Source organism: Hakea prostrata, chromosome 7 (assembly GCF_041222555.1).
Source record: "Hakea prostrata isolate BN-2017 chromosome 7, UWA_Hpros_2, whole genome shotgun sequence".
Taxonomy (NCBI): domain Eukaryota; kingdom Viridiplantae; phylum Streptophyta; class Magnoliopsida; order Proteales; family Proteaceae; genus Hakea; species Hakea prostrata.
In genome coordinates, this window is record NC_142606.1 from 54,966,494 (window position 1) to 54,991,863 (window position 25,370).

The following is a 25,370-nucleotide window of genomic DNA, read 5'->3' on the forward strand; positions in this document are numbered from 1 at the left end:
TCCCACCCATTCTATAGAAATCAAGAACCTAGATATTAAATGGTAAAATGACTATTTGATCTTTGAATTCATGCTTAATTTTTTTAATTGTCTATACCAACTACATAATGGTAATATAATGATTCAAAATACTATTTAATGTAAAATTACAAAATGGGTTGCAATTCGGTTTCGGGTTGGTGCGGGCTTCACAACCCTTAGTCCGATTACGACCCATTAAGGTTCTGTTCGGGCCGGTTCGGGCTATAACGGGCCGGTGCGATTCAGTTTTAACGGTTCGGGCTATAAATTGACATCCCTAATTTGGGTGTGAAACATCTCATATAAATAAGTTGAGTCCTTATTCACCACAAGTCGAGGACTCTTGCACTCAAGTGGAGTTCTAGTTACACAAGTAAGTTTAGGTGGAGTAGATAAGGTGGCGACCACGGTTTTACGTTGTTTATGGTGTGTTTAAGATAAGGTAGAACTCTGGAGATCCTCTAGTGTTGGGATAAGGTGGCGCGGCTAGGGCAACCTTAGAGTTGGCTATGTGTATTGCTATAAAGCGGTTGAAGATCAGATGGTGGCTAGGGCAACCTTGGGATCAGCCAGGGTTATCGTGAATTGCTAGAAATATCCTTAATAGGGGACATGGGCATGCCATCATGAATGAGAGACTTTATTCACAAGGGTGGGGGGTTCCATATTTTAACGAGTTTTTCAATTTGGTGCAGGGGCATGCAACAAGGTAGCTGATTTTGTTCTTTACTGGCAAAATTACCACACGATCAATATTTCCTTCCCAATAAAAGAAAAACACATAATTGAGAATTCAATGTTCCTCCTCTCTCTCCGTATTTTTATTTTCTTTTCCTTGTTGGATTCTACAACATTGTTTCGGTTGAATGGAAGTCTATAATAGCATTGAACATGACTAACACAAGTTACATATGACATTGTTCGCACACGAGTAACATCATGACTGTGATACATCTAAATGAAATTGAACACCGAGTCATACATAATGAACACACAGGGAGAATATAAGATATACTTTTGTTACAAAGAAATTTCTTCAAATATTGGTATTTATCACTACCTATAGCGAAGAACCTCAACAATTTTCACTTTGAAGAAAAGGGCGAACCTAGTGCGGAAGGAAGGCTTTGTAGAAGTAGAGTCTGGGGGACAATTTTCCTACGAACAAACTTGCACATATCTCCGAGAAGAATTTCTTGGTTCAGCTTCAAGGTTTCACTTGAAGAGCAATATCCCATTTATGAAAGTCAACAACCCCTATAGATGCCAGAGGGGTCTGCATTTTGAACAATCCATGGATGTTCAAGAAGCTTGTGTAGTGGGAGACGTTGTGAAGAATCCTTGACAAGCATCTAGTGTCCACGAGAGATCAAAACTCAATATCTGTGGATAGGCAAATCCCTTTTTAAAATATTCATTGAGAATGAAAAAGATCTCACCTGACTTATAAGGTCCTTAGCTGCAGAAGAAACAATTGGTTTTGATGGAAACTTCAAATCTACTTTTACTATCCTGCAATATGATTAGTTTGCACATCAGCACTTTATGGGGAAAGGATCCACCCAACAAGAAGGAAAATAAGTTCTGCAAACCAAGAATGCTATGGTACAGAAGATAAATCGGAATTTCCATTATTAAGGGGGAAAAAGTTGTTTAAACAAAAAAAAAATCTCATTGTTAGAAACGCTAGCTCTGATTTTACATACTAGTAAGTAACGATGTCTCAATGTCTCAATGTTCAGAGAGAGTGAAAGAAATAATCAGTTGAACAGAAAAGAAAAGAAAACATACTCTAAGTAGGAAGTAACAATGTATGAATATTCAGAGAGGTTGAAAGAAATAATCAGTTGAAGGAAGAAAACATCCTGTAACTAGAGGTAGTTAGGACAGTGGCTGACATTCAATTTACCTTCTATAAGTGTCAGAGTGTTCCTTAGCTTCAAATGGGGGTAGTCCATATAGGAACTCGTAGCAGAGGACACCCAGGCTCCAAATGTCAACACTCGCATCATGCTCTGTGCTTTCAACTGTAAACATCAATCCATTTTTTAGTAAACAACCAAACTAAAGAATGCAAACACAATTCTTATTAATCTATCCCTTCAGATTATAAGCATACCCATCTCAGGTGGAAGGTAATCCAGTGTACCACACATTGTCTTCCTGCGATCGAATGTATGCACAGACCAACCAAAATCAGCAATTTTGAGTTCACCCTGTGAATAACACCCAGCACCAAGAATAAGCACACAAAATGCAATATAATTATTGAAAGGGAATGATAGCTCTGATTTAAAAATGAGATAACCACCACCTGTGCACCAATCAGAAGGTTCTCTGGTTTGATATCTCTGTGTATGACATGCTTTCCATGGCAGTATATGAGTGCCCTTGCTAATGATGAAATATACTGTAACAACAAATGCACCATTCCATGATTTCAAGTTAAGAAATAAATCTTCAGTACTATGTAAGAAACTTTCAGTGATACAGATAAAACAATACATAACAATGACAAAATGTCACCATAGTAGAAAGGGCTCACCGTGGCAGCTCGCTTTTCCCCGAAGTATTTGCATTTCTGAAGTTCCTTGTAGAGTTCACCTTTGGCTGCATATTCTAGTATCAAATAAACACGTGTCTGCATATAATTACAAGAAACAGAGATTAATTGGTATGGCTCAGTTTTTCATTCCCTCAACTGAGGGACTACATACAGATGATTTTTAGTTAGTTTCCAGACCTGATCATAGAAATATCCATAGAGGCGTAGGATATTTGGGTGCCTCAGGTGGCTTTGTATTTCAACCTCCCTGCGTAGCTGATGCTCAACCTGAGACTGCTTCAGCTGGGTTTTGAAAAGTACTTTAAGTGCCACAATGTGATTACTCTGTTTCAGTGAAGAATAGCTTTGTGTTATTGAGCAATGGAAGATAAGGACGACAGGTTTCAACAAGTATATGAAGTGAATCATACACAACAAAAATTCAAGCTTGCAAAGAAAATGCAGAATTTGGCTTTTACTTCACAAGTATGCTTACATATGAGAACACATTACAAGTAGATCATATGCAACTGCAAATATCATATTTTCAATAGTGCACATTTATAGCTTTTACAAAGAATTAGCCCTAATTCTATCAGGGACGAAGATGAAAATGACACTAAATCACATCAAACTTACATACACTCATCTAGCAGTTGCTAAAGAGCAGATCTATAAATTTGCAATCAGAAGGTGGAGAAACAGATAGAAAATTGGTACAAATAGAGATTCTTTTGCTCCCCCCCCCCCTTTTCCCTCTTCAGATAATTTCTATGTCATACTGGTAACTGATAATTTCCTACCGTGTGTCAGATCTGCTCTCCAAGTTAAGTAAATGAAAAGCGCATAGCCAGAAAGCCACCTATTATCAACTAGCATTCCACATAAACCTACTCAATTCAGAAACTAAGAAATAAAAAGACAACAAAAAGTCGTCCAGAAATATACAATTGGAAGCCAAAATCAAACCTTCTTTTCCCTCGCCAAGTAGACGTGACCGAATTTTCCTCTTCCGAGAGGCTTCCCGATGTCAAAATCATTTAAGGTCCACCTCTTCTTGTCCGCTCCGGAAACCCTCGAAGAATTCTGAGAAAACGAGGAGAAATAGAAAGAAAAGAGAAAAACTTTAGATCCTGAATATATCCAACCATAGAAATGTAGAATCAAATCAAAGATCCAACAAACGTAACCAGATACTTTAGCATTCGAAGTGTTCAAGAGGTAACAGTTGAGCAAAATAAATATTCTAATAGCAGGATAGAGCTTAGGATATTGCCTGGAATTACTAATCTGCTGGAAAAGGACTAAACGAAATTAGGAACCATAGATCTACCACTGAAAAGAACCGTAAGAGGCTAAGAATCAAGATTTCTTCAAGTGGGGGCATGAAAGGTTAGGAAAAATGACCAGAAACCCCAAAAAGAAACCCGCACGAAACCCTAATCAGAAAAAAGAATCCTCGAATAATACCTTTTCTCCAGATTGTGCTTCTGCAGCGATCGCCATAGGGTAGAGGAAGAAGGAGGGAGAGACTGAGAGACTGAGAGACGAAGAACGAGCGATGAAGCGCTAGGGGGCGAAATGAGAGACGAAGAACGAGCGATGAAGCGCTAGGGGGCGAAATGAGAGACGAAGAACGAGCGATGAAGCGCTAGGGGACGAAACGACGAAGGTCCGTTGTATAGCTGTGTGTAGGTGCTAGAAAGCCGTCACCTACATTCAAACGGTCGAATTTACACGTGGGCCATCACTTTTGAATTTGCATTTGCGAGGGAGCGATACGGTAACATTTCGTATTTTATTCGGTGATTCCGCCGTCGGATGGAAATAGTCCATTTGTCACTCTAATTAACAACAAATTTTTTCATTTTTTTTTTGGTAACCGCAAATTTTATTTTTTGGGTAGTCTCTATTATCAACTATATGTGATGGATAATTTCCTACTTCGATCCAGCAAACTCCGGAGCCTCAGTGGACAAGGTAGGGCGCCACAACGCGTCAGGTTGCTTTGCCCCTAACCTAACAAGCAAGGGCCCCACTATAGGTCAGCCCCTATTTGAGTAAGGCGCGCACAACCTAGTTTTAGCTCCCGTGCCCTGCAAGAAAACCAAAACAGCCGGTTCCGACCCTGAACATAGTGCACTTTTCTTTTATATAGGGGGTAATAGGTTTGTTCTTTCACACACCGGATAAGTTTTGTTTTGTCTTCCACATTGTACATTACAGGCAAGGGAATCCAGCAATGGCGCCTAATACAAGAATGCGGGGTGGGTGTTAAGATACAAGAATAATTCTTGAGTTTTAGCTGTTGTCATGGCTAAAACATCCGCTACGAAGTTGCCTTCCTTGTGTATATGCATTAATGTAACTTCTGTGAAAGACATTGCTAAGTGTTGAATATCTCTAAGTATTGGATAAATCTTTTAGGTTAAGGTCTGTGATGGTCAGTTGAGTAGATCAATAATAGTTTTGTTGTCACTTTCCATGAGGATTCGTGGAGTGGTAAAGTCTATTGCCCAGAGTAGAGCCTTGCGAACCGCCATTGCTTCTGTAATGATCAACTCTTGGACTCCTGCTCCTTGACCGAAGGAGAATATGGTCCTGCTTTCATGATCATGGGATAACCAGCCAAAACTTGCATTGGGGGGGGGGGGGGGGATGCACCAAAGCTTTAACTAGTTAAAGGTAGACGACAAGGGGGTAAAAGGGAGGAGTGAATCTTGATATTGTCGAATAAAGTGTGAGACAGTAGGCAGATTTTACTAAGAATAAACCTGAAGAGGTAAGCTTCCAAATAAGTCTATCCTTAATTCCTTAGTTAGCTATAGAGGCAAAGGAATACTAAGTATCTGATGAGCAATCTCCGATGGCCACCAAGAATGGACTTTATCCCAATTCCACGAGGATGAGTTGTAAAGAATGAAATCGATTACCTTTATAGGTAGCTGACCAGTAGGGTAGCATCTTGTATCCTATGGTATATCAGAAAGCCAATTAAGGATCCAAGGTTAGATTGCATACCATTGTCAATTTGCAGGTGAAGGCCTTGGTTGAGGAGATCTCTGGATAGTATTATTGATTTCTAACCCCATAAAGCTGGGAGGGGGGGTGGTAGCTGTAGTTTGTAAGAAGGATGTGGTGCCTGAAATACATGTGTTTCATTAATCCACCCCACATCGAGTCAAGCAGAGAGAGGGGTTCCCATGCCTTCCGAGCCAAAAAAGCGAGGTTAAAAGTTTCCAACTTTTTCAAGTTGAGACCACCATAAAGTTGGGGGGGGGGTAGCTATAGCTTGTGTTTCATTAATCCGCCCCACATCAAGTCAAGCGGAGAGAGGAGTTCCCATGCCTTTCAAGCTGGAAGAGTGAGGTAAAAAGCTTCCAACTTTCTCATAGAGGTTTGCAGATAATATCCTAGGAAATGGTGTGAATATGATGTTTCTCTCCATTGGACCAAAAGAAATCACGAGTGAGCTTTTCTAATTCATTCAAGAATGAAGTCGGTAGCTTGAAACATGACATAAAATGAGAAGGCATACTTGATAAAGTGGATTGACTAAGGAAAGTTTTACCAACTGCAGAGAGAAGTTTAGCTCTCCAATGTTGTAGTAGATTGCTTACTTAAGAAATGAGGGTTTTGCAGTGCTTTTTCTTAAGCTTCCTGAGATGCGAGGAATACCCAAATGGATATCTATATTTGAAGTAGGAGTTATGTGGTAGTGTGGAAAGTTCTCTCTTCAAGCTTGCTAAGGTACAAGGACTATAGTGAGCTCGAGTCTCTAAACATTTAATTATTGTCTAGAGTAGTTGAGATATGGATTTATTATGTAGTAAAATATCCCTATTATGATTTGGTGGCTTGACTGAATAAAATTAGATCAATAGAAAACGCGAGATGAGAGATTCTCTCCCCTACACTAGAAAGTTGAACTCCATGTAGTTTCTTCATTTGAAGGGTTGATTTAGATGAGAAGTTTACATTTCAGCACACAAAACAAATAAATAAGATGATAGGGGGTCACCTCGAAGGCCCCTGGTTGGTTTGAACTGCTATGGTGGAACCCCATTAAGTAGAATGGAAAGTCGAGTGGTAGAAACACAATGCATAATCCAGGTAATCCACTAGTGGGGAAACCCATAGTAAGTGTAGTTGCCAAGAAATTCCGTTCTAAACAATCATAGGCTTTACTCATATTGAGTTTGACTGCTATGTTACCCTTTTTTATCTTTGTATGGGAATTAATCTTGTGCATCAGTTCATGAGCAATTAGTATATTGTTTTGGATGTCTTCCCTTTATAAATCCATTTTTCGTAATTTGTTCAAGCCTATTGACCATAATTTTCGAAATGACATTGTTAGTCATGTTCATTGGCTAATGGGGCTGTAGTCACTTATTGTTTTGGGAGAGTCCCTTTAGAGATGAGTGTAATAAAGGTATGATTGAGAGATGAAGAAATCCCTAACCATGCTTATGACATCTTGTTGAACATCTTCCCATGAAGTTTAAACATTTGGCCGAGGCAATTTTAACTCATTTGCATCAAAGATGAACTCTTTAATTTCCTCATTAGTCACTGGTTGAAGAAGGAAGGCTCTGTCATCAGCAATAACTCTATCCTTGATAACTGTAAAATAATTAGTAGTGAGATGAAGGTTACCTGAAGAGTAAGTAAATTGGAAGTGTTTTGTAAAGGCAGAAGAAATCTGTTGTTGGTCTGATAAGAAGAGCCTGTTATGGTGAATTAAATGAATGCAATTCCTTGAATGTCTTTTTAAGGTTGACGTGAAAATATCATGTATCTCTATCTCATTGTATTCTCAAACAAAATGCGAAACTTTTGGACCCATTTGGAACGTTGTTGATTTAAACCCTTTCTCATTGATGTTAAGATTTTCTATTCTCTTGTATACTAGGAGTCAGCTCTTTGGTGAACTGGAATCAAAGAATGCTGATATAGTGCACTTTTGATTTGCTATTCAGTGGTTTCCAGGTTCTTCACTATTGTTCGACTCCATTTCTTTAAGACATGTATGAGAAGCTTTAGTGCACCTTTGGTAACTGTATTTTCGAGAATGACATTCTTTTTGAGAATTGTTTTCTAGCATTTTTATCAAAGAACGGCGATCTGAGAAAATTTTGACCATTTGGTAAAATATGTGCTTAGAACACTTGAGAATGCTTGTGGAACAAATTAGCGTTTGGTAAGTTTGGTTCTTAAGAACAAGTTTAGCCATGTTTTATTGACTTATATCATGACTTATAGAAAGAGAGACTCACCCAGTAGGTAGAAAGGTTAGAAGTTGTGTGTGAATGAAATTTGGGTCGAGGTCCATTTTTGTCCGTAGTTTTGAGATTTTTGCTTTTGTTTTTGAGAACGACAAAACAAGTCAAGGTTGTTTTGCAAAAAGCCTTCTTAGACATGCAAAATTAGACCACTTCATTTTTCAAAAAAAAAAAAAAAAAAAAAAAAGAAGAAAGAATGACCCATTTAACCAAACGCTTTTTGGCTTTTTGAGAGCGAAACAACGCCAAAAATTGTTCCTTGGCCCGTTACCAAATGCGCCTTAAGCTTTCAGGTTATATGGGATGAGGGTGGAGTTGACTCTGAGCGGTGCCAATGAATAGAGATCAGATCTTTATAAGACTCCTCTTGAGTCCATAAACTTTTAAAATGTAAGGGCTGGGGAGAAATGACTGTTTGGAAGTCAGTGTTCAAAATAAGGGTCATATGGTTTGAATTTGTAAAGGCTAAGTCCTGCAGACTTGTTTTAGGTAATAGCCAGTTCCAACGTTGCAAATGAATCTGTCCAGCTTGCTTTCAATTCGGTGGAGGTCTCTTTGTTTGTTTGTCCATGTAAATTTGATACCATGTGTTGGTAGAAGTGATAAGTTGAATTGAGTGATGAAGGTTTAAATTGTTGTACATTTTTTTCTCTAAGAGGAGAGCCTCCTTGTTGATTAGAGATGTCACAGTAACTGTTCCAATTGCGACCAAGAATGCAAGCCATATCACAGAAGGAGACCCAATTGCTGTAAATTATTCCATTGTTGTCATTGAGTGAGGGATATGGCGCTCAAGTACATAAAAGATTGTTGCCATTACATGGACTAATAAGAGACAATTACATGAGACACCATACTATTGTCATACAACATGATGATCACAAAAGCGTCCCAAAAAAGTAGTAGACCACTAGAACAACCACTAGGTGCGGAGCAGAGAAACACTAAAAAACCCCATTTTTTCCACAGACTCTCGGGGTTATGAAGAAGACTTGACTTCACATAAAAAGAGAAGAGAGGGTTGGTATTTACAAATAGGGGACCCAACCTCCCTCTTTGTTGAGGGGTGACCCAGCCCTCGAAAATTCAAACTTATCTAAATCATGGTGACTCCAATGGCTTTATACGGCAAGCCATCTCAGCCTAAGGTAAGATCCATACTCAAATACTTTCAATTTCTTCCATGGGAAATCTACTATAGATTTAGTGCACATAATATTGGTTTCATCAACATTAGAAATTAAGAGTCTTCATTTGGCTGGGAACAAGGTGGAGTGGGTGTGGGGGTTGAAGTGGGAAAGTGGAAGGGAGTAGCTCATGCACTCGATTTGCATAGATGGTGTAAGTGCATGTGGTGGTTGTACGTAAAGCAAATGTGAGGCATATGGAGTAATTCATCTTTTTTATCACGTTTCGGGATCGTTTTGATGGCATTTTGGGCATTTTACTGTTTTAGTGACATTTTCATAATTTTGTGTTTTTTTTTTTGTTTTAGGATATCTTGGCACTATAACATCATGTTTTGTGCGTCTTTTTGAGGCAGCTGAATATTGTTGTTTTGAAGAAACTTTTGAGAGACATAGTTCTCCATTTTCAATCCATTCTTCTTTTTGGCCTTGATTCTTTGTCGTTTCAACATCAATTTGGTATCAGAGCCAAGTTGCTTCTACCAATGGCTGAACAAAATCGTGGTGGTCAGGGGCAAGGTGCTTGTGGAGGTAGGAGACGTAGAGGCGTTCCTATAGCAGACGAACAATCGCCTCATAGAGACCTGCAAGACATAGAACTCGAAGAGCAGAGAAGACAGATCCAAGATTTGGAACAACAACTTGTGCATGCCAGGTTGGGGTTCCAATCTCACTTTGAAGAAGGAGAGGAATCATAGGACATCTTTGATGAAGAAGAAGAGAGTGTCAATCCTTTTGCCAATCCGAATAAAGCACGAAACCCTTTTCTGAATGTTGGAATGAAGATCAAAATTCTTGATTTTAAAGGTAAGGCTCATCTTGATGAGTTCATTGATTGGTTTAGAAGGTTAAATTAGTAGCCATTAAATTGAGAAAACATGCTTCCATATGGCGGAACATGTTAAGAAGCAACGTGCTAGAGAAGGAAAGGCAAAGATAGATAGGTGGGATAAGATGAAGAAGTTGCTGCAAATTTTTTTTTACCCACTAATTATATACAAGAGGCGTTCATTGAGTTCCATAATGTTTAGCAAAAAGACTCCACTTTCTAGTAGTATACTAATAAGCTTGATCACTTGTGAATGCGGTGTGATGTGAAAGAGGAAGATGAACATACTACTGCTCAATATCTGGTAGAGCTGCGATCGGAAATCTTAGATGTTGTTTAGTTGCAACAGTATTGCACTTATGAGGATGTGTGCTGATTGGCTTTGAAAGTCGAAGGGTAGTGAAAGAGAAAGGACAATAGTTCTGGAAACAAATTCCAGAATAGAATTCCAAACAAATCAGGAAATTTTGTTGTCATGACCCTAGTTTTCACAGGCTTGGTGAGGCCCACATTACAGACACCCAACCAGGGCATATGACAGTTTCTTTCAGTATCAACCTGTTTATAGCCACTAAAAACAATGCTAAACTAAACATTTCCAAGGACTAAGACAGATAACATGTTTGTCAGTTTGACTCATAAACATATGTATACAGTCCAAAGTCCTGTTATGTTTACATTTGAGCTTTCAACAATATCTAGTTAAGTACATATAGTCTCAAAGGAATATATAAATCCACAGTCCAGTTAAACAAACATCAGTTGCAACAAAAAGAGAAAAAAGATTTTCCATCTTCAACTTTAAAGGCATTATTAGGTAGCAGCACCCTTGCCCATGTCATGTATCTGAGAACCTATCAACATTTACAATAGTGAGTTTTGTTAGCAAGAATAGATTTTTTAGCATTTTGTTAGCAAGATTAGTGTTCACGGGACTTCTTGACCAACATCTACTCCCAAGTTTCAATTTCATTCTCTGCATAATGGAAATTCCCCAATGATCTCCCTTTCACTAATTCATTCTTTTAAGTACCGTCAATGCTAAGATCTATGCATTGTTTTAAGTATGTTTTGATTAAAAAATTAATGGTTCTTGGTAGTCATATTGTTCTAAGTATGGTTCTTGCTAAGTCGATATTGTTTTTATTCAATGACAAAGGTAAGGGATAAAGAGGTAAATTAATAAATTCATTTAAAACGTAAATGAAGGGTAAATCCATTTGTCAGAATAAAGGCTGTGTGGTTGTATGTAGCCAACGCTTAAACGCAGATTAGGAGGCCATCATCAGTCTAGTCTATCTTTCCAGACTTAACACAATTCATACAATCACATCATTTAAATAAGAAAGCATGATAATTCTAAGTTTAACGAACATGAACGTCATTTCAAATGCATAATTAACAGTTCAAGCATACTATCAACATTTCAATTCAAACACTTCAATCAAGTTCTTAAGCTGTCATTCGATTCCATGCATTTTTGTTCTACTTACAAAGCAATATATCATGCACTTTCCATAGATTGCATAAGTGAATAAATAAAATAGATTTTACATTAACATATAAGTGCTACCTATCTACTAAGTGGAATCACCCACTTATAACATACATGGGTTGGTTGATATCACTTACCTGTTCTGGCTGCCCCTCTCTAAGATTGAGAATTATTTTCTTGTTACCGAGTGATTCAGTGTTACCAACAACCCTTCTCTATCTCCTCTTTGTAAATTCCCTTGTCTCTCTATACTCTCTCTCTCTCTCTCTATTGCATGTTCTTTCTCTTCTCTCTCCACTTCTCCTCTCTCTCCTCTCTTCTCTTTTGTTTCTCTCTCCTCCTTAATTCTTTTGCACTTTTCTTTTTGTTCTCTCTATTCTCTCTCCTCTTTTCTTCCTCTTTCCACGTATATGTTGTCTTTGCCTCTCCACTGTATCATTTTACTTCTCTTTCCATCTCTCTTTCTTATCCTTTAACCATATTATATATCATGGCATGTATATGCAATGAATTACCACGTTATTACTTCAATTAAAAATGCCACCTCCTCCTTCTCTCTCTCTCTCTCTCTCTCTCTCTCTCTCTCTCTCTCTCTCTCTCTCTCTTATTAATTGACACCTCTCTCACCTTTAAGGCTTTAACACCCATGTTAGGTGGGAGAGAGAGGGAGGTGTCACTCCCTCCTTCTCTCTCTCCTCTTATTATTACGTATATATATGATATAATATATATGATGTGATGTCCTGCATCTTTTTATATTATTATTTTATCATTGTCTGAGAATGTTTCAATCTTTAAGATTACTAAAGGATCATGGTGGTTGGATCATGTGTCAAAAGGTTTGGTTTGATGGTTCGAGTGTAATTGATATTTTGGTCGCGACCCGATTGTGTGGCCCCCACCAAGCTTGTAAAAACTGGGGTCATGATATTTGTAGTGAGTTTAACACCATCAACAGTTAAGGGTGCGAATTCTAAACTTGCAACATCAAAAGAGGGTCAGAGTAGTGGAACTTGCAAAGGAGGAGCTGCAGCCAAGTGATGTTTCAAGTGTCAGGGAATTGGGCATTTTGCTGTTGATTGCCCAAACTAACAGTTTATGACATTAGTTGATAACCCAAACTTTGATAATACCTGTCAGCAACTCTGGGTCGATTGGCTGGATAGCATTGGCCAGTCGACCCAAGCACTCGACCCAGGCTGACAGCAAGGCCAAAAATAGGGATTTGAGGGTCTTCCACTACTAGGAATCAAACGAAACTTTAAACACATATTCTATAACATACCTAGCATGGAAAAATGGCTTTAAATCATATCCCACCAAGCTCTAAGGTCATCAACTAATCTTCTATTCATCAAGGTACAGTCTCTTCTCTATATCCAACACTGTCCTCAAGTATGGGGCATCATCTTCAATCTCCATACGTTCGGAGTCGAACAATATATCTTCTACCAATATGGCCCATAGTTGACTTTCACTTCTACTTCGGGTCTTCGGACCTACAATCAAAGAGTATCCAGGTTAAGGTTAGGGCCGGGTTTCACAACTACTATCAAAAGGTGCCATCATAATAGTCCAGACCGATGTTCGGGACTTGCCACTGGTCACCAACTTCTCTCACTGTGTCTGCAGCTGCATCATATAAGGAAAGGTCCTTTGCACAGAAGCTCAAGATCTCTTCCGTACCTGCAATGTCATCTAACAAACGTTGTCCCCGAAGGGTGAGCTCAAAAGAACTCAGCAAGTAGTTCAATCACAAATAACAATTTACAACCAGTTCAGAACAAACATGATGCAATATGATATGAGACAATGACGCAAATATGCTTCTAACTCTTTACATGCTAGTCTCTAGTGGCAGACATGCATTAAGATATTACACCATACTCCTCTGGGTAGTCTCAATCACTCTCCCTCATGGCTTTTAAGCACGTCTTTTGGGTTCTCCACGGTAATTGGGTCCTAGCATCCTTCTCAGACTTTCCATGGCTGGGGTTTAGGTCACCACTCTCTCACTCTACTATTGGTATGAGTACTGACATGTGTCAGGGTTATACCTAGCCCAATGCACGTCATCTACAGAGTCACATTTACTTTAGGGTAGGATACTTCTATTCCTCGCCTCTTGCCATCCTTTCCTGTATCTTTCCCCCTAGATTCACTGTCTCCTCCTCGACAACATAGACTCTTAACCCTATTGGTCATCCATATATAATAAACGGAAAGCTTTCGTGTCCCCTCATGCTTCTCGCACTCTTCGGCGCCCACTAGCCTAAGTTGATTATGTGTGACCCTACCAATGAATGGCCCCCACAATGTGATTTGTGTCCTCTCACGGGTTGGATACCGGTCTCGAGCACCCAAAAATCCCCATTGTTGCCATGGGTCACTCGGCCTCAATACCCCTGCCAATAGGGTGTGATATGACATGGTTTCCTAGTCAAACACTTCTAGACAAAACCTAGGTATGTCAACCAATAGTTATGGAAAGAGCCAAGGGCCACCATAGGAATGCCTCCGATTCCATCTCCACTGGTGTTTAATGACATAAACGCCAAAAGGGCATTCCCCATCTACAACTAAAACCTAGGCAATCACATGTCAACATGATTCTACAAATACCATATTAGAGTCCATTCACAATCCAATCATTCACATTCATAACAAATATGTAAATCGCAAAATGAATAGCATACTTTAATTACAGAATTATAACAGTAACGATTAAGTCCTAAACAATAGTTAAATCAGTGATACAAGGTCTATCATGATAGTGAATGTATTCATGTCAATTGTGAGTGAATGTACTCACTTTAAATTCAATTCACAAACTCCGAAGAAAGAGAGATCAGAGGGTAAGTCCAATATCACCAAAGAAACCCTAAACAAACAAGTATTGAACATAAGGAATAAAACCCTAAAGGATCAGAGTCAAATCGGGGTCAAAACAGAGAAAGTTGCTGTCTAGGACACCCTTGGTCGCTTGGGGCTACCAACGCAGTCGACCAAGCCTCTGTGTACGGACAAAAAAACCTAAGTTTGATCGGAAACTCCTCGTTTGAGTTCCAATCACTCTGAAATTAATAGGAAAAATTCTGAAATAGTATATGAAGGCTATCTATCATGATCTAAGTATCTAACAAGGTCATCGGAATGAAGATCTTACCAATCACATAATAGGCCTAATTCGCAGATTCCCACGGATAGACTAGAGTGAATGAGAATCCACTCTAGGAGTAAGAAATCAGTAGATCATGATAAGAGAATAACCTAAGAATGGATTTAACATGGTTTAGAAGTCTAATCATTCAAGTAAGAAAAGGTCATGAAGATCATGTTAGGTTTAACACCGAAATCACACCGTGTTGCTCATGGAAAGAATAGAGTGGATGGGGATTCACTCTAAGACTGTGAAGATGAAGAAGTAGGTCATCATAGTAGCGTAAGACCTTCTTCACAATCACGAAATTGGATTGAAACAGAAGAGAGAATAGATCTAGAGAGAAAGAGAGTGAATACTAACCTTGAAGATGAAGATTCAATGGAGGAATCACTCATGGATGCTTGGGGATCTTCCTTGGCCTTGGAGAGAGAGCTCTAGGGTTCTTCTCGTGTTCTTCAATAGCTTAGAGGCAAAGTGGTTTGAATTAGATTGAAGTTTGTATATATAGGGCTTCAAAAACCTAATTTTTCAAAAATTACCAATTTTGTCCCAAGGACTAGCTTGGTCGCTTGGGGTGACTAAGGCAATCGACCAAGGCAGTGCCTTTTGGTCAAAATTGTTCCTTTGGTCTCTGAAAGCCATAAACTCCACTTGGGTCCTTCTCCAACTTATGAAAGGGTCTTACCTGACTTTATAGGACCTTCCAGAGGTATCATCATTGTACTTATGGTCTATTTCTCAAGTCCATCATCATTCAAGCTACCTCCTTCTTTAAAAGTTAGTTATGGTTTCCAAAACGGGATTTCACTAAGGATTTTTGGATTAGGGTTTTGCGGGATTTCGCAAGATGCCTCTCATATCTCCTCACGATGCTCAAGCTATCTTTTGGATACATCTAAACTCATAGCCACCATGCACCTAATAAATATATATTGTAGATTCATAGGCACCAGGGGTAATTGGTGGTCCCACAACCCCAGGTTGGTATAAGTATATATGCAGGTAGTAACTACCACCAACTTCCAACACATCACAATGACCACATCATTAGCATATAGTGAAATAATAACATGAATATAGATTTCCAAGGAATAGAAACATAAACATGAACATCAATTTACCTTTCATCCATGCAAAGTCTCACACAATTCATAATAGTATATTTGGAAATTGCATTAATAAGAAATAAATTAAGCACATAATGTGTGATAATGTTTCCCTCCCATATAAATGACAATAATTAATCTCCAAGGTCCAAAATTTCCACAATTTGAAAGTATGAGACCCAAAATAATCATAGAAACATGAAGATCAAAATGGGTATCAATCGGATTTTAAACGAGCCAAAACACACACCTGAACAAAGGGGCGGTTGGATAGGCCTACCAGAGCCGGTCGATTGCCCATCCTAGGATTGTGACCTAGTTTGTTTGATTTCGAACTCTTCTGGAAAACCAATCACTTGGGGGGGGGGGGTTGGGACTTTAATGGGACACTCATATTGTCCCAAAACACCTTCCAATCATCCAATTGGTTCCAAATCGAAAAGCCCCAAATTGAGGGAGTCCCCGCAAGCATCTTAGAGAGGCTCAATCGGTCTCAAATGGGTGAAATGGGACCATTAAACATTCAAGGAAGTTGAGAAACACAAGGGAACTTAAGCAAGCATTCAACACTAACCAACTACTTCAATCACCACCATCAATGCAATAACTCATCATAAATACTCCAAGAGAGAGGTTGCAAATAGGGTTTTTAGAGTCTTCTTACCTCAACACATGATTTTTCCTTGTGATTTGTGCTTCAACACTGCCAAATGTGTAAGGATTCTTCGAAACTCCAAGTTTTGCTCTCTCCCACGTTCTCAGCATCCCTCTAGCATAAACAAAGGGTTTATGAGGTGAGAGAGCTATAAAATAGGGTTTTAAACTTGAAATCCCGAAACTGACGAATCTGGGCATGCTTGGTCGATCAAACCGAGCAACTAGTTCCAATTGACTAGCCCTCTATCTCCTTCATGTGAAGGCGATTTCCACGGGCTTTGGAGGGTAGGAAGCTTTAATTATTTCCCAATCAATGGTATAGTTTACCTTGACATTTGAGTCCTCTAGCATTGATTTTTGTGCATGACAAAACTATTCTTTTCATGCCTTCCGAACTTTCTCTCTCCTATTAAATATCATTAGGGTGGCCGGGTCTTCTTCTTGCTCATCCAACTCCATGAGTTTGATTTCGAACCTCTAGGCTCCACTTGAATGGTCTAGAGTTGCCTTCTACTCTAACTCTTGGTTCGTGGACCTGAAATGAGGAGTTAATGAATTAGGATTTTTAGGGGATTTCACAAGGCATGTAACGGGTAGCACACTGTAAGGTGTGAGAGTGATGAGGTTTTTCAGGATTATTGAAATCTATTTTCTCTCAGGTGGGCGTAGGCAATCTTGTTGAATCACATTAAACTCCTTGCGGTTGTGAGCGTGTTTTACTTTTCTTTTTCTTCATGGTTTTGCATCCATTCCCAACACAAATAATATCACATATATTATTAAAATTGTACAATTTAAATATGGGGTGTTACAGGCTGTCCTCCCCATTCCTATTTCTATCAAGTCTGAGAATGACACTGAAAAAGTTAGAGAAGTAGGGGGTAATACAAGTGAACACTCAGGAATTGTACACTTGTTGCCCAAAGGTTATGCACCCAAGGGGTAAGACCAAAACTAGAAGAACTCCTTCAAAAATCAAAACCCAATCCTAAATTTCATTCTAATATCTTGTTATTTTCTTCATAATAGAGAGCTTAAATAGAAGTGCATTGGTACATCCCTCCATGTTTAGGCAATTTCCAAGAATCCCTTGAAAATGACCACGTAGTTTGACTAGCTAACTTTCACATTAAATAAAGGACTCGTGAAACAATAGAATGATATTTACAGGACGTTGAAAGTATGAAGACGTAGTTGATTCTGTGCTCTTCAAGGTAGACTAGCTTCAATATGGTTGGGTTTGGAAGTAGAGAAGTGGCCTTGAGAATTAAGTAGAGCTAGGAATCCTGTATGGATATGCATACTAGACCTCCTTCACCAAGATGGTCATAGCTCCCTTTACGAATTAGCAAATGACTCACTATTTGTTGCATTGAAAAATAGATTTCAAGACATGTCCATCCGTTTAAAAATATTGTAATAATTTCATTTAGATTCACACAGGATTTAATGCAAAGTTAACTGAAAATTAGTGACTGATCAACCATTTTGTTGCTTCTAGATGTTTTTGTTTAGGCTTGTGGGCCTTAGTGAGCTACTTTGGTGGGCCTTAGGAAATGCTCCAGCATCAGAGAAAGATAGCAGTTATGTTACTCTAAATGGAGGCTGGTGGCGGGATTGTTTTAGTATGTTTCTTTCTCATGAGGCGTGCCCAACTCCATATCCGCTTGGAGAGAGAGATGTATTGTACTGCTTGCCTTCTAGTGATGGTATTTTTCTATCTGTTCAGCTTATGCGGAGCTCATGAAGGATTCGTCAGGTACTTCTTTTGAAGAAGCTGATGCGACCTTGTGGAGGTAGTTATAGAGGCTTAAGGTTCCTCACTGCATCTTTATTTCCTTTGGTTGGTGTCCACGGTTGTCTGCTCACTAATCCTAGGAAAGGAAGCTACAACTCATGGATCATGAGTGTTGTTTCTTTTGTCTTAATGGGTGGGAAGACGTCATTCATGTGTGTTAAGAAATATAACCTATACACAGTGGAATTGAAGCAAGAAACAAAGAAAGAACAAGACACAAGTATTTTTACTTGGTTCGGTCCTTAAGACCTACATCCAAGGATGAGCTGTGAACTCATCATGACATGCAATCATCCAATAGTCAAGAGAAGGAGGTTACAACACTATGAAATCTACCCAACAAGAGCCCAAGCATGAGACAAGAAGAGGATAATCTAAACAAGAACGAAAGCACCTGTTTACATCAACGTTTCTATCCTCTCGAATAAAGTGCAGTTTTACATCAACATGTTTTATTCTTTCATGAAACACACTATTCCTAGCAAGACACAAAGCACTCTGGGAATCACAATAAACAAGAGAATGCAAATCATGAAACTAAGCTCCCCTAGAAGCCCCTTAAGCCACATGCATTCCTTAACAGCCTCAGACAAGGCAATATACTCAGCCTCAATGGTTGAAAGTGCCACCACATGTTGGAGTGTGGACTTCCAACTCACCAGATTCCCACCAATAGTAAACAAGTACCCAATTATAGATCTTCTTGTATTCAAATCAGAGGCAAAATCAGAGTCACAATACCCAATAATGCTAAGCTTATTAACACAAGAATTATCATGAACAATCTTATAAGATGCAAAATTTTTCAGATATCTCAACAACCACATAACTGCATCCCAATGTGAATCACATGGCCTACTCATGTATCTACAAACAAGACCAACTGAATAAGCAATATCAAGCCTACAACAAACCATAGAATACATGAGACTACCAACACATTCTTGATATGGTCTATCAGTTATAGCAGCATTAGAATCCATTCTAAGCTTGAAATGAACACCAAGAGGAGTATTAACAGTTCTAATATTATCATGTCCAAACTTGTTAACAAGTTTATGAATATAACCAACCTGAGACAAGGTCAAAACACCACTAGGCCTATCCCTATGAATATCTATGCTAAGAATCCTTTTAGCAGCCCCTAAATCTTTCATTTCAAATTCAGATTTCAACATAGACTTAAGTTTGCAAATCTGAAATTTATCCTTTGATGCAATAAGCATATCATCAACATAAAGCAAGAGGTAAATGAAAGAATTAGGACTAAACTCACAATAATAAACACAATTATCATAATAGCTTATCTTGTATCTATTTTTGATCATGAATTCATCAAATATTTTATACCATTGCCTAGGTGATTGTTTTAAGCCATACAAAGACCTTAGTTTCACTCCCCTTAACAACAAAGCCCTCAGATTGAACCATATATATATGCTCATCCAACTTACCATTCAAGAATGCAGTTTTAACATCCAATTGTTCAAGTTCAAGATCAAAGAGAGCAGCAAGGGCAAGAAGAACTCTAATAGAAGTATGTTTCATAACAGGTGAAAATACTTCATTATAATCTATTCTCTCAACTTGAGAATAACCCTTAGCTACTAATCTTGCCTTATACCTTGGTTGTTTTACACCAGGAATACCAGCCTTAAATTTATAAACCCACTTACAACCAATTAGCTTCTTTCCTTTGGGTCTATCAACAAGACTCCAAGTCTGATTTTCATCAAAGATTCCATTTCATCTTCCATGGAAACAAGCCAATGCTTGCTGTCCCCACATTCAAGAGACTCTTTATAGGTCCTAGGCTCACATCCCTCAAGCTGGTTAGCCACATTAAGAGCATAAGAAATCAGATTTGGACCAGAATTAGATTCACAATATTAGCATATCTAAAAGGCCTCTTAATCTCTCTTTTAGACCTATCTCTAGCCAATAAATAATTATCTAATGGATCCTCATCTTTAAACTCTTCTTTAACCTCTAAAGAACCACTACTAGCTTCTAGATCATCATCCTCAACCTTAGGATCATATTCATCAATCTCAGTTTCAGATTTATTGTCACATCCACCCAACCGGTACCCTACCTAGCATACCCGGGTATGTGATCCACAGTCCAAGGATCAAGCATCGAGGGACCATGCCTCCCACATACGCGATAACACAATCATGAACAATGATAATCAAGGTAAAAGTAATAAATAACAGATATCATGAATAAGATACGAACAGATAATCAGAGCGCGGAAATAAATGATACCAAGTGTATAAGTATGATCATAAGAAAGAGAGAATGAGCAGAAGTCACTCTCTTAGTGGCAACGGAAAAGTAGTGAGAAATCAAGTTAAGCTACAATCCAACATCTAAATAGTAACTCAGTGAAAGTTAATTACATATTCCAGTGTCTAACAAAATCCAAGGGGTGGGGCTAAGCAAGGTTTCCTCTGTCCTAATAAGCACATCCTCGTAAGTGTGGACGAAGAAAGCCCAGCACGGCCACTCCCTCACCATTGTGGGGCTAACCCTAGTACGCAGTGTAATCCTCCTCGGCACCATAACCCTGATCTTCATAGTAGCTACCACTAGGAGGGTAGTATGTGGAATCATAGTCCATCTCATAGGTTGCACCATCGGAGTCTTCAACACCTACGGGATAATCTAACAAACATTTGCACAAAAGGAATGAGTTCAAAAGAACTCAGCAAGGTAGTTATTCCATAATTCATAACCATATAAGTACAAATCATAACATGATGCAATATGATATGAAACACATGATGCAAGTATAATTCTAATTCTATGAATGCCGGTCTATGGTAGATATGCTTTAAGTCATAGCATCATACTTCTTTAGGTAAGTCTCAGTCACTCAATACCGGGGGGAATTGAGTCCTGCATCCCTCTCGGACAATCCATGGCTGGGGTTTCGGTCACCGCTCTCTCACATCACCATTTGGTCTAAGTATTGTCGCATGTCAAGGTAAAGCCTAGCCCAATGCAAGTCATCTACTCAGTCGTATCAAGTCAAATCCGGATACTTCCATTCCTCCCATCCTGGGATCCTTCACACAAGAGTCACGGATATTACCCACTGGATTCACCAACCCTATTGGTCATCCATAAATAGTAGATGGGAAGCTCTCACGTCCTCTCATGGATATGACTCACCGGTCTGAAGTGCCCGTGAGCCCAAGCCTAGCTATTTGCAACCCTACCAATAAATGGCCCCTTTTGGGTATTCATAGCATGGTTTATGTCCTCTCACGGATTGGTTACTGGTCTTGAGCGCCCATCAAACCATACACTACCACGGATCGTTCGGTCTCAATGCCCTTCCAATTAGGGTCTGATAGGACAAGGACATCCTAGCCACACAACTAGACAATCCTATGTATGTCATCCAATAGCCCGGGAAAGTTTCAATAGGTACCTTCGGAGAACATCCCATACTATTCCCTCCGATGCCCAAAGACAGAAGCGTCAATAGGACACTCCCGATCCCAAGTTATACCTAAGCAATCACATGCTCAAGTCCATCATACCATAAACAAATGATACATCATCATAACAGAAGTTAAGTTATAACATTGAAATGATTCATCGTATATATAAGTAACAAGAATAACTAAGAAATCATGATACTACTATTCTAAAACATGTATAGCAGTCGTATGATGTTCAAAAGCAAATAAGAAACTACGTTCGCTAAGTTATGAATATCAAGACATAAGCACATAGCCTATGTATTTATGGCGATAACCATCCTTACCTTAAGTTGAGTTGATGATGATCCAAGAGTCACAAAAGAATGATCCAATAATAGTGTTAAGAACCAAAACAAACATAAATGAAAGATTAGAGAAGAAATCGGGAAAATCGGAGGTCGAACGGGTCAAAACTGGGTGAAGTTGTAGTCAGCAACATGTTTGGTCGATGCTCTTGGTCGATGGCATCTACCAAAGAGGATCGACCAAGACAGTCTCGGGGCTGCAAAGTGGATTTTGGGATTTTGGTCCGAAATCGGTCTTCCGGGGCTCGGATTGATCTGGAACTTGGAGGGATGCTTAAGAACAGTATAAGAACACTACTAATCAAGGAATTAACACAATCTAAAGGTCTAAATAGAAAGTCCCAAATTGGACTACTAAGTTCTATAGATAAGAATCATAGCATGGATTGAAATCAATTGCATTTGCATTGGAAAGGCATGAATTGGCTAGGGGACTAATAGGAATTGGGTTAGAATCATATGCTAGCAATAAACATAGACATAGCACACTATATATCTCAGTTTAGGACAAGAATGCATGAAGTTAAGAAGAGAATCAAAGGAATGCATATGCAAGGCTTGAAATGACAGCATAGCATCAATGGACATGGGAGAGGATCATAGGTTAAGCAAGAGTGAACACTTGGAGTGATGGTTGCAAGGTTGTAGCATCAACTCCAAGGTTTCAAAAACAAGAAAAGGAATAGAAAAGAATAGAATAAAGAGTGAGAGTGATGAATCATACCTTGTAGTTGGTGATGGAGACAAAGAACAATGATTGACAATGATTTGGGTGGAACCCTCTTCACCAATGTCAAGGAGGAGCTTTGGGGAAACTTCTCCACGTTCTCAGGTGTGGTAATGATTAGAATAGGGCTCAAAACACGAGGCTATCATAAATAGGGTAGGGAATATTCCAAAGGAATCATTAACTCGAGTCTGGGAAGCTTTGGTCGATGGCATCGACCAAGGAGGATCGACCAAAGACAGTTCAACAGGAAAAATCAGAAATAGTTCAGAAACTTCGGACAAGGATTCGGAGGGCTATACAGGGTCAAATTGAGTGGGATTTTCTTCTACAAGTCAATCAAGAAGTCTAGTTTCGGGAAATACCTTCAGATTGTGTACGGGAATCCATTAGGTACTTCAACTAATTCACTCTTCTTCGATGTGCAGATTCTCACTAAACACCGACAATGTACTCAAGTAAGGGGTATCATCGTCAATGTCCATGGGCTCGGACTCCGACTCAAAATTATCAATCAAAAGGGTCCACAAGTCTCTTCTACCACCACTTCGGGTCTTCGGACCGATAAACAACAATGGATCCGGGTCAGGGTCAGGGTTAGGATAGGGCTGGATTTTACATTTATCCCCTAACTCCACCTCAAATATGGCCTTATCTAGGTCATGGGATCTAGATCTAACACTAGATGAATCAACTTTCAGAAATTCAAGTTCATTGAACTTTACATCTCTACTAATTATAATCTTCTTTTCTTGTAAACACTAAAGCCTATATCCTTTAACACCGAAATGATACCCTAGGAAGATACACTTTCTACCCCTAGGCTCAAGCTTACCCTTGTTTTGCTGAACAAAACAAACACAACCAAAAGGTTTTAACACATTGTAATCATCATGTACATTACTCCACCTAAAATCAGGTGTATCAAAGTTAATTTAGGAACAAGGATATTTATTAATGATATAACAAGCTGTACTAGCAGCTTCAGCCCAAAATTTCTTACTTAGGCCAAATTCAATCAACATGCACTTAACTCTATCCATGATTGTCCTATTCATCCTCTCAGCCACTCCATGTTCCTTACAAAAAATCAGAAACTTTTCATTCACAAATTCAAGACCCTTATCAATTCTAAGTTTTTTGATTTTCTTTTCAGTTTGATTTTCAACCAAAACTTTCCACTCTAGAAATTTATTAAAGACAATTGATTTATCTCTTAGAAAATACAGCCAAGTCTTTCTAGAGTAATCATCAATAATAAACAAGAAATATTGGACACCTGAAAGAGATAAAGGTACATTTGGACTTCCCCACAAATCAGAATGTATATATTCAAGTACATGAGTAGTTTTATATGAAGAATGAGGGAATTTAGTCTTATGAAGCTTACTCATAGCACATACATCACAAAAAGTCAAATGGCTGAATTTCTTAAGGCTTATCTGGCCATTTTTATACAAGTGTCCAAGCCCCTTACTACTTATATGACCCAACCTTCTATGCCAAATCTCCACCTCACTAAGAACCCCACTAGAGACTGATGCAACCCCTAAAACCACACTTCTATTTAAGAAGTATAAACCATTATTCAACTCAACAATTAATACAACACTACTACCCCTCATAACCCTAAGAGAACCATCCCTAAAGGTGTAATGAAAACCCCTAGAATCAAGCTAACTTAAGGACAGCAAGTTTCTCCTAAGTCCAGGCACATGTCTCACCTTTTCTAAATCTCTAACAGTCTCATCATTCAATCTTAGTTTAATAGATCTAATCCCCACAGCATCACATGTATGATCATTTCCCATTAACACCTTACCACCTCTAATGGACTCAAAAGTGATAAACCACTCCCTTCTAGGAGTTATATGGAAAGTACAGCCTGAATCTAAGATCCAAGCAATATCATGATCACTACAAGGGGACACCACTAGTGCATCACTAGTCACATCAGCCACATGTGTAGCTTCCATCCTCTCATTTCCATCTTCATTTAGTTTCTTTTGAAGCCTCTTTCTACAATACTTTCTAATATGTCCTTCTTTCTTACAATAATAACATATTCTTTTATTATTATTAAACATTCCATTAAAATTATGATTTATACTTGCATTACCATTCTTTGCAACAAAATTCTTCTTTTTCTTATTATTATTGAACTTCTTCTTAGTTTCATACACACTTCTATTTTCAGAATTAACATACAAACCCTCACTCACATGCTTTCCCTTCTTCTCAGTTTTCAAATCTATATCCCTGATTTTCAAAGCTTCCATCATATCATCAAGGGTTATAGACTTTCTACCATATTTAATCGCATTCTCAGCACCAATATGAGAATCAAGCAAATAATTCAATAATAGGACAGCAAGGGTATTATCAGATAATTCTTCATCTAAATCAGCCAAATCACATGACAATTTATATAATTCCTCTACATTATCAGTTAGAGTCTTAGAAGCATCCATTTTGAAACTAAATAGTTGTTCTTTCAATAAAGTAACATTAGGAACAGATGCAGCCATATAAAGTTATTCAAGTTTAAGCCAAACCTGGGGTGTAGTCTTACAATCTCTTACCCTTCTCATAACAATGTTACTCAAGTGAAAAATTATAGTGCTATAGCATAGATCTTGCATATCTTCCCTTTCTTCTTCAGTCATAGACAAAGAGACATTTCTATCAGTCTTTAAAGCCTTATGGCATCGATTTTGAACTAGAATTGCATACATTCTGTTCTTCCATACCATAAAGT

General features: G+C 38.6%; 1 protein-coding gene across 1 annotated transcript; it reads right to left on the minus strand.

The window, feature by feature from the left end:
- Positions 1-438: 438 nt before the first annotated feature.
- Positions 439-4,196, minus strand: LOC149011403 (serine/threonine-protein kinase Aurora-2). Its single transcript, XM_089163927.1, has 9 exons — positions 4,037-4,196; positions 3,536-3,652; positions 2,765-2,911; positions 2,567-2,662; positions 2,336-2,431; positions 2,141-2,237; positions 1,931-2,048; positions 1,461-1,533; positions 439-1,373 (listed from the first exon to the last, which is right to left on the minus strand). The coding sequence occupies exons 1-9, from the start codon at positions 4,070-4,072 to the stop codon at positions 1,269-1,271; spliced, it is 885 nt and encodes a 294-aa protein (XP_089020053.1). The 5' UTR covers positions 4,073-4,196; the 3' UTR covers positions 439-1,268.
- Between the last annotated feature and the right edge of the window lie 21,174 nt (positions 4,197-25,370).